General features: G+C 48.9%; 2 protein-coding genes across 2 annotated transcripts; one reads left to right on the top strand and one right to left on the bottom strand.

The window, feature by feature from the left end:
- Positions 1 to 2,318: 2,318 nt before the first annotated feature.
- SMIM7 (small integral membrane protein 7) lies at positions 2,319 to 4,688 on the bottom strand. The gene is made up of 5 exons (XM_066566202.1): positions 4,640 to 4,688; positions 4,197 to 4,238; positions 4,058 to 4,110; positions 3,381 to 3,471; positions 2,319 to 2,964 (listed from the first exon to the last, which is right to left on the bottom strand). The coding sequence occupies exons 1-5, from the start codon at positions 4,663 to 4,665 to the stop codon at positions 2,949 to 2,951; spliced, it is 228 nt and encodes a 75-aa protein (XP_066422299.1). The 5' UTR covers positions 4,666 to 4,688; the 3' UTR covers positions 2,319 to 2,948.
- A 111-nt stretch (positions 4,689 to 4,799) lies between these two features.
- Positions 4,800 to 12,126, top strand: TMEM38A (transmembrane protein 38A). The gene is made up of 6 exons (XM_066566325.1): positions 4,800 to 5,047; positions 7,025 to 7,181; positions 8,070 to 8,254; positions 9,584 to 9,671; positions 9,777 to 9,894; positions 10,138 to 12,126. The coding sequence occupies exons 1-6, from the start codon at positions 4,924 to 4,926 to the stop codon at positions 10,363 to 10,365; spliced, it is 900 nt and encodes a 299-aa protein (XP_066422422.1). The 5' UTR covers positions 4,800 to 4,923; the 3' UTR covers positions 10,366 to 12,126.
- The last annotated feature ends 2,165 nt before the right edge of the window (positions 12,127 to 14,291 follow it).

The following is a 14,291-nucleotide window of genomic DNA, read 5'->3' as shown; positions in this document are numbered from 1 at the left end:
GGGGCGGCGCGGGGGGCCGGGGGGAGCGGGCGAGCCCAGCGCTCCGCTCCGCTCCGCTCGGGCCGAACGCGGGGCGCGCTGGGGGCAGGGCCGGCGCCGCGCGCGGCTCCCTGGGACGCGCCCGACGCCGTGACGTGCGCGCGCCGCGCCCCGGCCCCCGCCCGCCCGCACCGCCGGGGGCGCGCACCGCGCGTGCGCGGGGGAGGGCGGGCGGCGGCGGGAACGCGCGTGCGCCGTCGGGGGAGAGGGGCGGGGCCGGGGCGCCGTGAGGGGGGAAAGGGGCGGGGCTGGGGCGCCGTGATGGGGGGAAAGGGGGACACGGGGAGAGGGGGACAAGGGGGCAGTGCTGGGGGACATGGGGACAGCGAATGGGGACCCCTGAGGGGACGGGGTGATGCTGGGGGACATGGCGACAGCGAACAGGGACGTCTGAGGGGACGGGGCGATGCTGGGGGACATGGCGACAGCGAACAGGGACGTCTGAGGGGACAGGGGCGATGCTGGAGGACATGAGGGCAGCAAATAGGGAACGCTGAGGGAACAGGGTCGATGCTGAGGGACATGGGGACAGAGAACAGGCACCCCTGAGGGGACAGGGGGGACATGGGGGCAGCGAATGTGGACCCCTGAGGGGACAGGGGCCATGCTGGAGGACATGGGGACAGTAAACAGGCACCTCTGAGGGGACAGGGGCCATGCTGGAGGACATGGGGACAGCGAACAGGGACCCCTGAGGGGACAGAGGCCATGCTGGGGGACATGGGGACAGTAAACAGGCACCTCTGAGGGGACAGGGGCCATGCTGGAGGACATGGGGACAGCGAACAGGCACCTCTGAGGGGACAGGGGCCATGCTGGGGGACATGGGGACAGTAAACAGGCACCCTTGAGGGGACAGGGGCCATGCTGGAGGACATGGGGACAGCGAACGTGGACCCCTGAGGGGACAGGGGCCATGCTGGAGGACATGGGGACAGCGAACGTGGACCCCTGAGGGGACAGGGGCCATGCTGGAGGACATGGGGACAGCGAACGTGGACCCCTGAGGGGACAGGGGCCATGCTGGAGGACATGGGGACAGTGAACAGGCACCCTTGAGGGGACAGGGGCCATGCTGGAGGACATGGGGACAGCGAACGTGGACCCCTGAGGGGACAGGGGCCATGCTCAGGGACATGGGGGCAGCAGGAAGAAGCTGGAGGAGAGGGCGCTGCTGCGGCAGGGAGCCCTGAGGGGGAGAGTGGACCCCCACCAAGCACCCAGCGGTGAGAAATAAATAATGGAAATAAATAAGGGGAATAAACCCCCTGCGGGCACGGGAAGGTGTGAGGGTTGTTGTGGTCCCCTCAGCAAAGCACTTAAACGTTGTTCACAGCATTTAAGAGCAGCTCAAGGTTGACTTCTGATTTCGTTATTTTAAGCAGCTGAATCACAGGTTTTGCACAACTGAAGTCTTGTGGGGACAGCTCGCTCTGGTGTGTGCAGGGTGATAAAACTGTTTGAATTCCTTTGGCAGTGGAACTCCCTGTGATCATGAAGTCATCATTTTTCTAAGGAGAATAAAACCCCCCTGTTGCTCAAAGCTGAGCCCAGGGGTGTCCAGCAGGTCACACACACACAGTGATGCCACATCCACCCTTCTCTTCACACTTGGTTTAATGAAGATTAGGCACTAAATGTTTTCCAAGAATTACACTAGTTTAATCCCTGTATTGTAGTCGGCAGTATACTTTTTTTTTTGTCTCATTCTAAAGAATCAGGTAAGGGTTAAAATACCAGAATTACAGGCAATGAATATGTTTAAATTTAACCAAAGGTTGTACATATTTCTGGATGGCTCAAACCACACTTGAAGGAGCCTGTCTGTACATTTTTCTGGGTTCATTACAGCCTCCCTCAAATGACCCTTCCCCTGTCATGTTCCATGAAGGTGAAAACTTCAGTTCAACCAAGAGGGTGACTCAAGTAAAATGCTGCAGGTGCCCAACACTTGCATCTCACTACCAGGTAAAATTCAAAATACTCCCTATAACCTGTGCCAGGGAGAATCATTTAAATCAGGTCTTTCTCCTCAACAACTAAAGAAACTGAAGCTATGGAAGCCCCACTAACAAGTTACAGTTTGATTTGAAATATATTCAGTACTTCACTCTCTTAAATGATCTCGGTGATTCTGGGGAAAAGCTGTTGGTCAGAAAGCCCAACTTAATATAAATAACACAAGACTCCAGACAGATTACAGGAATAGCTACAAGTTCCCAAAATACACCAATACAGAATCAATTACTCCTGTAACAGAATGAACATGGCATCAAATATATATTTTACCCTTAAACAAAACTTTATTCAACCAAATCCAAGATTATTCCAAAATTATCTCTTAACATTGCCTTATAGAATTATTTTTGCCTTTTTTCCCCATTCAAAATCCCTTACATATTGCTTAGGAGAAAAAAAAATCTTTGGAATATTAATTTAAAAAGCTTTTTTTTTTTTTCTGGAAAAACAGAGAGAAAGTGAGAACGGCATTTTTTTTTTCCTTGAACATTCCTTTTCTACACCTCCAACAAAGCCAATGGAATAGCGAGAAGTTACAAGAACACTCTGCTCAACTTTTACACAAAACTGAGAACTCAGGAGTGTGACTTGGACAGGGGTAACTCGAGCTGGCACAGCCCCAGTGTTTAAAACTGGCTCCAGTTCTCCCCTGCTCTCACTCTGAGCTTAGAAAACCAAGTCAAAATTCTCTCTGAGTGAAGCTGAGATCATTTGTGTGAAGGTTGTGGCTCCAAGCCCTGGCAGAGCAGGAACCTGGAGGGGACGAGCGCATCCCAGCTCCCCACGGGCCTGGGGCTGCAGCTGGAGAGCAGCAGAATCTTAGAATCTTTTATTTCAAGAAAAGTTGGTTCCCAGCCAAAAGTCTCTTCCAATGTGTCCATGAGTGGCTTTCAAGATCCAAATAACCTGGGGGTTGCAAAACATAAAAATAAGGAGATTAGAAACAGCCACACCGCTGCAAAGCTGATTTAATCTTATTAATTTGATGGGTGGGTTTCCACCCCACCCCACCCCAAAATGAAAAACATCCCCAAATTTCAACGCAGGTGATGTTTGATTTGAGCAACTCCCAGGACTCTGCCTGATGCTGAATGGCTCTGGTGCTGGCACAGGTGCTTTTCATGCACTACAGGTGCCCACATTAGCAAAAAACCCCCATGAGATCGACTCATATTTGAAAATTGAAATCAAGAAGTGAAATGAAAAAGAATTATGGAAAAAATCGAGTGGGAGAGACAGATGTGAAAAGAGATCTATGTGCAAGAAAAGTGCCAATATTTGATGTTCTGTAACCAAGTGAGAAGATGCACAGGGTTACTCACACAATCATGCAGAACATCATGAAGATATTCCACAAGGCAATGAAGATTCGGAAATACCTGAGACTCAGCAAGAACTCTCTGATATTGTCACCTAGAATCCAAGAGGAGAAGCTTTTGATATGAAAAACACACTGGAAAAGTCACATTTTCAGCGCTGCCTGAAAATCACAAGCAACTCTGAGAGGGGGAAAAAAAAAAACATTAAAACACCACAACCAAAAGTTCAGATTGAAATTTGAGGCTGTAGGTGAAGGATGGATGCTCTGTTCAGTGCAGCTCTGTAAGGAGACGTGGCAAAATTACCAAAAAATTATAAAAAGGGGTCAACAGTGCAAAAAAGGGAAGACCAAAAAAGGCTTTCTGGGATTTTTAACCAGCAAACAGAGCTACAAGGGAGCAACACAGGTGGATCCACGTGGAAATGGCGATCAGGGAATGAGCCGAGTGTTACCTCTTATAGCACAGGTATCTACAGGTCAAAAATGCTGAAAGAAATGTGCTTTTTGTATGCTTCTTCTCATTTCAGTTTACAAGTTAAAAACCAGTTAATAAACCAGTTATTCCAGCCCCACAGCAATTCACATCCAACAAAAAGGGGTGGAAAATTTGTGTTTTGGCCAAGGATTTCCTCCAGCAAAGCCCGTTCCTGTGCCCGGCTCCGGCATCCCCTCCGTTACCGGTCGTGGGTTCCCTCTGCTCCTCTCCGAATCCCTCCGTGTCCCTCCTCCTCCTGCGGGGCAGAGGGGCCGTGTCAGGCAGGTGAACCCCAAAAAAAACCCTTCCCGTTCCCCTGCCCGCCCTTCCCCGGTCGCTCACAGCCTGAAGTTGAGCACGGCACCGGCGTTCACCAGCAGCGTCCTGCGGGAGAGACGGGGATGAGGATGGGGAAGGGGAAAAAGGGTCGGGGAAGGGGAACGAGGATGGAGAAGAGGGGGTTTGGGACGGTGGAAGGGGGACGAGGAAAGAGAAGAAGGAAACGGGCACAGCAAAAGAGGGAGAGAGAAGAGGAGTGAGGACGGGGATGGAGAATGGAAAAAGGGTCGGGGAAGGGGTACGGGGAAAGGGTCAGGAAGAGGAAAGAACGGGAAAAGTGAGACGGGGAAGGGGAGCGAGGCCGGGGAAGCGGGTCGGGGAGGGAGAACGGGGATGGGAAGGGTCGGGAAAGGGGGAAGGGGTTGAGAAGCGAGACGGGAACAGGGTCAGGCACAGCCGGCCCGGGCTAACCCGGCCGAGCCGCCCCCGGTTCCCGGCCCCGGTACCCGCAGAGCAGCAGGTCCCCGATCATGGCTCCGGCGGCGGCTCCGGGGGCCGAGGGGAAGCGGAAGGGGCGGGCGCTGCCCCGGCCGGCGGCGCCTGCGCTCCCCGCGGCGGCTCCGCAGCGGCGGCGGCGGCGGCTCCGCGCCCGGACACCGCGGGGAGCGAGCGGCCCGGCCCGGGCAGCGCCGGCCGCTCCGCCCGCATCCCCCGCAGCTCCCGCACGGAGCTGCTGGCCCGGGGCAGGGAACCGAGAACCGGGGACTGAGAGCCGCGCTCCGGGGCCGCGATGGATCTGGCGGAGGCGCTGCCCCTCGGGGAGCTGGCGGCCGCCTTCGCCGCGCTGCCGGTGTTCCCGCTGTTCGACACCGCCTATTTCATCATCTCCGTCCTCTACCTCAAGTACGAGCCCGGTGAGTGCGGCCCTTGGCCGGGGGGCCCCGGGGGGAGCTCCGGTACCGGCACAGAGCACGCACTGCCCCGCACCAGGAGGTCCCGACACCTGCCCGTGCCTCTGCCCTGCCGCTGTTGCAGGCCATGTCACAGCTCCGACACCTGTGCCTAAATATAAAGCGGGAAAAACCCCCGCGAACCCGTGACTCTGATTTTGAGAAATAATCCTGGATTTTATTTAAGGCTGGATTCCGGCAGCATTGAGGTATTTCAGTTCGGTCACTTGGCTGCCACCCCAGGACTCAGAGTTGCGTTTCTGGCCAATCCCTTGGCTTGAATATTTTTGTGGCAGTACCTTCCTCCTATTTATATACGAAAGGGCTGGAAGTAAAACCTTGGTTTTTTCCCACCCTCTGGACCATGCCCTGAGCTGTTCTCAGGAACCATAACTGACCTTGCTTTGTTTGTTCTCTTGGGCTTATCTTGCACAGATCGATAGACCTGTGCCTTGGCTTTCGCCTTCTGCCATTGTCACAGCCTGGCTGTGCCTCGCTCTTCTCCAAACGCCCCTTTCCCTCTATTTTTGACAATGCGTGCACTCCTCATGCTCTGTTTTGAGCAGTTTCCCGGTAGCTGCACAGTGACTGAAGGGAAAACCAATCCCGGGCTCGGGAATGATTTTCAAACCTCGTGTTGTGTGACCTCCGAGCCGTACAATCCACACGCTGTTCCTGTTAAACTCCTGTAAACAAGTGCTGCCTTTCCAGGCCTGATCACTCCCAGCTGCCTTCCAGCATGGAGCCCTGAACCGAACAATTAACAGGCAGCCCTCACAAAAATAGCTTTTAAATATATGCAAGCCCAGGAATCCTCTTGGGGCTGGGTAAGGCCGGGGTGTGCTTTTCCCCAGATTCCTGCAGTGCTCCCATCCCACAGTTATGGGCTGGGGATCAGTGTCAGGACAGAACCGTCCTGTTTCCCCCTTGGAGACAGCATGGCTTCGTGGAGCCAAGGAAAAACAAGTGTTACTAAATTTAAGCCTCAAGCTAAACCTCAGGTTCCTATAGAACCAGTTTCATGTCTCGGCTGTTGCAGCTGTCTTGCTGCCGCTGTGTTTTCAGCTGGTTCAAATGTCCCCGAGGATGGAAGGGCCTGGGCACTCAGAGCTTTGGCTCATGCTGATCCACTTACTGCTGTTTGAGGGGTACCAGGTAATCATGTTGATACAAGGTTTTTAGCATTTTCACTCTTTGTCTGCTCTCTGGACAGAGTTTTGTATCTGAAATGCTGCACAAAAAATTCTGGAGCAGTTTAAGGTGATGAAAGAACCTCCCAGAATTGATGTTATTGGGAGGTTTCCCTGAAAAAGTACAAAGGTGGATGAAAATTGCTACAGGAGTTTAAAAAAAGGCCATAGCAGATTGTGGGAGGAGACCACAAAGTATTTCCAGACTAGTACAGGAGCAGGGTAGAACCCTCAAATCCTCTTCTCTCAAATAAAGATTAAGAATTGCTGTTCTATTTTTGCAGGTTATCTTATGAATGAAAGAGCTGAACAGATTGTTCATGAATTCTTGAGGGCACCTAGGTTGAAGCAGTGGAGAGAATGGTACCAGTATGCATTTTATTTTTAGACTGTAAAAAGACATTGATTTCAAGGGAAAAAAATGTTCTTTATGGTAGCAGAATAAAGGAGAGAATCTCTCAGCCAGTTCATAAACTTCTAATGACTCTGTTCACATGAGACCTCTGGGGGCTCTGCAGGCTGTGATCATTTCTTGGCCATCTCTGGTGCTTGTTTGGGTTTCACACTTTTCTATTTTGTTTTACAAGCGCTTTTCTTTGAGTTGCTTTGTGGGAGAGCACGCACTTCAAGCCTCTCTCTTCCTGGGCCTTGAAGTTCCTGCTTCATTGCTAGATCCATCTTCTCACTGAGGTGGCCTTGAGAGGGTCCCTTCCAGCACAGGTGACTCCGTGATTCCCAATTTCTTTCACAGGAGCCGTGGAGATGTCCCGGAGGAGCCCTTTTGCCTCCTGGCTCTGTGCTATGCTCCACTGCTTTGGGAGCTACATCCTGGCTGATCTGCTGCTGGGAGAGGCACCCATTGCCTACTTCAGCCACAACTCCAGTGTCATCCTGGCCACAGCAGTGTGGTGAGTGCCCTGCAGCCCTCCTGGTGTGGCACAGGCTGCAGGGAGGTGTGGGGGAGATGTTGGGACACAGCTCTGATCCCACTGGGATTAACTGGGGACAGCAGAGGTGGGCTGAGGCTGTCTCTAAGGTCTTGCACTCCTGGCTCTGGTTCCCAGTTTCCCTGCCCAGTTGCCTAATGCTGTGATTATCTGGGCTGGGGCACTTCTATTCATAGCAGCCACTGCTGAGCCAGGAGCAGCAGCACCCACGGATCCCACACAGGGCAAGGGGTGGCACATCCTGAAGGTTTGGGGGCATTTTATTTGTTGTGTTGGTGAAATGTGCACAAATGAAGCTTTAACTTCCCCAGTGTGTGTGGGTTGTAGGTGCTTTTGCCTGGCAGAATGAGCATTGCTGGGAAACACTGTGAATGAAGTTTTCATAAACAGAAGTCTCTGAGTAAATCCCTCAGCCATCTAGTTTTCTATACTTGAGGAAAAAAAAGAGAAATATCTTCTTCCAGGGCTGAAAAATATGGCAGTGTTCTGGAAAAAAGAGTGTTTCAAATCTGTCCTCTGTCTGTAATATCATTTCAGTATATGTAGCTTCTTGTTCTGTATGAGCTGATGCTTCTGGACCATACAAGACACAAACTTCTAAAAAATTTTGAATTAAAATTATTGGGTTTTATTCAAGATGGAGTGTTAGTGGTGAGGGCTCTCTGAGTCACTGAGGGCTCTATAGCTCTTGCTATAGAGAGGCTTTGTTGCATGCTGGTTTCCTCTCAGGATTAGCTCCGAAATCAGGAATATTTTATTTTTAGGTTTTCCTTCTCCTTCACCCGCCATAACCCAATCTGCCACCCTCTGCACATCCCAGACCAGAACAAACCCGTGCTCCTTTTGCAGGTACCTGACATTCTTCTGCCCCATGAACCTCTTCTACAAGTGTGTCAGCTTCCTGCCCGTGAAGCTCATCCTGGTGGCCATGAAGGAGGTGGTTCGGGTGCGCAAGATCTCGGCCGGGGTGCACCACGCCCACCACCTCTACCACCACGGCTGGTTCGTCATGCTGGCCACGGGATGGCTCAAAGGTGACACCTGAGGGGCCCCAGAGCCTGCAGGGAGGGCTGGGACGGTCTGGGGGCAGCTCAGGAGGAGCAGCAGGGAGGGGATGGGTGTTGGGTTGCGTGCCCGACGTTGGAAGGAATGAGGAATCTGACTCCGTGTTCTTAGAGGGCTAATTTATTATTTTATGATATATTAATTATATCATATCATATATTATCATGTATAACATAACAATATATAATTATAATATATTATAATATATAATATCTATATTATATATAACATATATTATAATTATAATATAATTATTATATTGTATTATACTATATTATATTATACTATATTATATATTATATATTATAATACAATAATTATATTATTGTAATGTATAATATCTATATTATATATAATAAATATTACAATTATATTATATTACATCATATATCAATCGTATCATATATTATCATGTATAACATAATCATAATATATAATTATAATGTAATTATTATAATATATAATATCTATATTATATATAACCTATATTACAATTATAATATAATTATATTATATTATACTATATTATTTATAATTATAATGATTATATTATTATAATGTATAATATCTATATTATATTATGCTATATTATATTATGCTATATTATGCTATACTAAAACTATACTAAAGAACAGAGAAAGGATACAGACAAAAGGCTACAATGAATGATCATGAAAACCCGTGACCTCTTCCAGAGTTCCAACACAGCCTGACCATGATTGGTCATTAAGTTAAAACAATTCACATGAAACCAATCAAACAATCACCTGTTGGTAAACAATGTCCAAACCACATTCCAAAGCAGCAAAACACAGAGGAGGCAAATCAGATAATATTGCTTTCCTTTTTCTCTGAGGCTTCTCAGCTTCCCAGGAGAAGAAATCCTGGGGAAGGGATTTTTCAGGAAATGTGACAGTGACAGATGTGAGCTCAGGTCTCACCATGCAGGTGTTTGTGCTGCCTTGCAGAGTGGTTGAAGAGCTGGAGTCAGGAGTTCTTCATTCTTTCTCCTGTGATCTCTGACCTCACCTGGGTCTTTTCAGGGGGTTTTGCCTGTCAGTTTTCCTTTAAGGCTCTGCTCGGAGCAAGCACTTGAGCATCAGTAACTGCAAGAGGCAAATGCCTTTTCCCTGAGTCAGGATCCACTTGGTAGAAAGTCAGGGAAGCGTTTGCCCTGCTCTGTTGGCTTAGGCTAACTTCTAAATTTGGGGAGAATGTCAAGAACCCTTTGTCCCCTTGAGGATCCAGAGCCCTCTGCTGTGGCAGCTCCAGCTCTGACAGGTTTCTCTGTCTCCCAGGTTCTGGTGTGGCCTTGATGTCAAACTTTGAGCAGCTGCTGCGTGGGGTCTGGAAGCCTGAAACAAATGAAATTCTTCACATGTCCTTGTAAGTCAGCAACCTGGAAATTCCCAGCCAGATGAAGAATGGAATGAAAGACCCAGTCAGGGCTGGGTGCAAACCTTCCAGAAAACCTCTTTCTTTCTCTTGCAGCCCTACAAAGGCCAGTCTGTATGGTACAGTCCTCTTCACCCTGCAGCAGACTCACTGGCTCCCCATCTCTGAAGCCAACCTCATCTTCTTTTTCAGCATGTTCATGATAGTCTGCAAGGTAAGTTTATAGCAGCAAAAGCCAGAATCTAAAGTGGGAATATTCACCTTCCTGAGCCACCACAGGATTCCCTGCCTGTAGGATCTGCTCAGGAAATTCAGTGTTAAATTCTCCATCACACAGGCAGCTCCTGGTGCCTCGAGTGCTGCAGCAGCAGGGACGTTCTCTGGGGTCAGGAGGATGCTCACTGGGCAGGGTTTCCCTGCTCTCTGTGATCTCTGAGTGCTCCTTTTTGCCTGGCAGGTTTTCATGACGGCCACTCACTCCCACTCCTCACCCTTTGCTCCGCTGGAAAACCTCATCTGCCCAGTCCTCTTTGGCTCCGTCTCCAGTGGGCACCCAAGCCACCAGCACGACCACCACGGGGCCTCCCATGAGGTTTCCCACCCTCCTCCTCCTCCTCCTCCTGCCAAGTCCAAAGAGGAGCTGAACGAAGGCACCAGGAAAAGGAAGGCAAAAAAAGCTGAATAAAAAAAGCAACGGCGCAGAAAATAGGCCAAGAAAATTCTTCCAGAGCTGAGTCTCAAAGCCACCTGTGACCTCCTTTATGCTCCAGTCCTTCTCTCTCAGACTCCAGGGGAGAGGTGGAAGCCAGGACACTGCCAGCTGGGTCCCTGAATTTCATTTTTGCTCTCTGTGCTGCTGCTTGCTTCTTGGTCTCTGCCTCTCTCTATTCTGATCAGATTTTCAGGGATTTGGAGGTTTGTGCCAGGCTGGTAAGTGGGTGCCACTTCCCAAACTGTCAGCAAATCTGATGCAGCATTTTCAATTGATGTAAAATCTTTCACTGTGTTTATTTATGAATGGGGGGAATGGTTTGTGCTCCTGCAACTCTTAAGTTCCTTAGAATTTTCACTGACCTTTTCAGTGTCTGCCAAAACAACAAACTGTTGAGACACAATGTGAAAATCAGGTTTCATACTCGAGGAAATGAAATGGCCTGGTATGAGCCTGCTCTGGTTTTTCCCAGCTCCCACAGTTGCCATATCTCCAAATAATGTGACATTTTAAATGCAATAATGACATGGCCTTTGAGCCAAACCCTGTTCACCTCGGTTCCCTCTCATTCTGGTGGTCAGGACATTTATTTGCTCAGCCAAGTCTGTGTTTGCAAGAGCTCTGAAGCTGTGGAGTGCTCCCAGTGCCACGTGCTGGCACTGCCACCATCCTGGGCTGTGTGTGGCATTGCTGGGTCCCACCCCAAACCTCAGACTCTGGAACCAGGGGAGAAGCATGGCTCTGCTTTGTTTGTAATCCTGTGGGATACAGGAAGAGTGTGTGAGAGTGTAAGTATTTATTATTATTTATTTATAATTGCCAGGGCACCTAAGGCAAGGACCTGAATCTGGTTTTTTTTTGGTTTTTTGGCATTACAATTGGAACTTTTAGTTGTGGCCCTGAGCCCACAGCTGGTTTGGGCTTGCAGTGATCCTGGAGTGCTCCAGGACAGCCTGAACACTCCCTGGGGGCAGGAAAAAGCCTTTCCTATATTCTGAAATTCACATCAAATAGGCTGAAGCAGGGCATTTCACACCAGCTGATGAAAAAATACCTTAAAGGACTGATCACAATCAGCTGAAAATCCTGATTACCTTCTGTAGGTCCCCTGGGGCCAAAGTGCTGGGCTGTGGGTGCAGCTTGTGCCCAGTGAGTGAGGAACCTGATCTGCCTTGCATGGCTCAGGAGGGGTCTGTCAGCTCATTTGTGTTCTGGCTTTTAGAGTAGTCCAAAGCTGTTCTTATAACTGATTTTCCTCTTAAAAATGGCACCTTCCAAGGGCTGGGATCCCCACAGGGACAGTGGCAAGCCTGGGGATGTAGCACTGGGCATTTTCCATCCCTGGCACTGAGGTTTGCTGCTGTTTCCATCGCAGCTGGGACTGGAAACAGGATTGGAGAGAAGAGAGGGTTTGTGTGCGTGGGTGTGTGTCCCTGTTCAAAGCTGCAGCTGATGGTTAATTAAAGATAAGAAACCCTCCTTGTGTGCAAGCAGGAGGAAAGGTCAAATGTGTGGGTTTGGGGTTTGACAGTGCCTTAATGTTGTGAGTTTCCCTCCCCTTCAGCAGAGAGCAGAAATTCTGCTTTCAGCTCTGTCTGGTCCTGCAGATGCTGCTCTGCTGGAACCTGATGTGTCACGAGCATGCACGAGACTGAATAAATGTTTTATGAGATGTCTGATCCCAGGGGAATTTTGTTTTATAAAAGTTGTCAACAAATAAAAATGGTGAAGTGACTCTTGGTTGTCCGGTGGCACCTGAGGAAATCTCTGTGTTTGCTTTATACCCTTCCCAGCCACACAGGAGCTCTGTGGCACCAGGAGCTGGGGACAAAATAATTGTGGTTGAAGGAGGAGATCAGAATTCATGTCCTACAGCTGTGTCTGGAACTGTTCTAAATGGAAGTAACAGGGTAAAAGGGGTTTGTGGTGTTGTTCTCAGAGCAGACAGCTTCAGATTTCAGGGAAGGAAACGAGGAAATTGGAAATTTAAGAATAAATTAGAAATTCCCTTGAAAATTCCCTTGAAATGTCCTTATTCCTTGAAAAATGAATTGCCTCCTTTGGTGTTTATACCAGTTGTCTCTATTTTTCCTTTTGTCACTGGAAGAGGGAGGAGGGCATTCACCTGTGAATGGTAAATATACACACACACACACAGTTCCAGCAGATTTATGTGGAGTATCAGCATTCAAAACTGGAAAAAAATCAAAATTCTCTGCACAAGTGAATATTTAGTGTGGCTGAATATTCACTGCTTCTCTGCTCTCTGAGTGCAGTCTTTGCTCTTCAGCGTCTTTGGACCCTGAATCAAATCAAACTGAGTCAAATCACAGCTTCCAATCAAACACAGAGAGAAGAAATATTCCAGAGGAGGTTAAAATTCAAGCTCTGAACACCTTCAGAGTACCCAACAGGAGCAGGATTGATTTTGAGAAGACAACAGCCTCAGAGGAATCACAAGTTCCATTTGGTGAAGCCTTTCCCAGTGAGAGAAATGGAACTTGGCTTGAATTTCCATGGCTCAGCACGGCCAGGCTGGTGCAATTCCAGCCTGCTGTCCTTCAGCCCAAGAAGCAAAAATGGGATTTGAAAAAGCTGCACATTTTAACTACAGCTGTGGGGACACAGAGCTGCTCCAGCACCTCTGGAAAGCCCCAGCTGCCCTTTCCAGGCCCTTCCTTCCTTCAGGCTCTGCTCCAAACAGAAAGAAAATGGGACTGGGGTGTTTCCTGAAGGGATGGAATAATGAATTTCCACAGCTCAGAGGTGGAATGATGAGGAAATCATGACCCAGCCAATCGACCCAAACAAGAATCTGCAAAGCCTGGTTATATTTTGAAGGGTTTCTCATGTCCCCCACAGATTTAACTCTTAAAATGTTCATAAACACTCCTTAATTTAGAGCAGATGAGAGTGTAAATTGCACTGGAAAAGGGAATTTCCATTGGCATGATCCACCAATGGAAAAGGGCAGTGAAAGGCACTAAAAACCAGCTCAGAGAAGAATGGGTCCCAATGTTTCAGGTGATTTAACCATTCTGCCCTGTGACATTCAGGTCAGGGTTATTTTCCTCTCTGAACAGCCTGATGAGAGCAGGCTTTCCCCATCCTCTGAAGAATCCCACGATGTGGGGATAAATAATTTCCCATTAATTATTCCTCTGGAGTCTGTGGCTCCCCAGAACATTCCCAGCTCCTGGGACAGGAGCCTGGCAGGGCTCAGACTTCCATGGACAGACGTCATTCCCTCCAGAGATGTCCTGATCTGATAACTTCTGATACTGACTCCAGTGAGACCAGGCTAAATTTAGCAGTAGGTTTAATCCTCAAAGAGGCCCTGGGTGCCTGCTGGGAAAAGCAAATGTTTCAGTTGCTGTTTCAGCATTTCATGTGGATTGACAGGTTTCCCTTTGCTGTTGCAGAGCCAAACCTGGTGCCTGCAGCTTTTCCCTGGTGGCAGATCAGCTCCACAGATAGGGAAAGCTCCACAGGCCTTGTGTATTTGTAATTTAAAACAAAGCACCAAAAAAAACCCAACAACAAACAAACCCAGGGGATCATTTTACACGGAGCATTAATAATTCTTCACATTAAATGAAGTAACAAAAAGAAGAGGGCAAAGGAAAGAATTTCAGAAAGGGCAAAGCCAGTGCAAGAGCACCAAGCCAGAGCAACCAGTGTTCTTAGTTTCCACTTTTCCTTTTGTTATTGATGCCAATATTTACATTGTTGCCCGCTTTGTCCAAAGAATAAACAAATTATACAATCCAGCAAAGCAGAAAGACCCAGAGGATGAAGATGGAAGTTACCTTGGCAGTCTCCTGAGCTCTGCAGAAGTTGTTCCTTTTAACACTTGCCAGGTGATCAGCTGCCAAATGCCTGCTCCTTCCTGCAGCCTG

Source organism: Molothrus aeneus, chromosome 27 (assembly GCF_037042795.1).
Source record: "Molothrus aeneus isolate 106 chromosome 27, BPBGC_Maene_1.0, whole genome shotgun sequence".
NCBI lineage: Eukaryota > Metazoa > Chordata > Aves > Passeriformes > Icteridae > Molothrus > Molothrus aeneus.
Note: the sequence above shows the minus strand (reverse complement) of the source record. Positions and strands in the feature narration are given on the sequence as shown.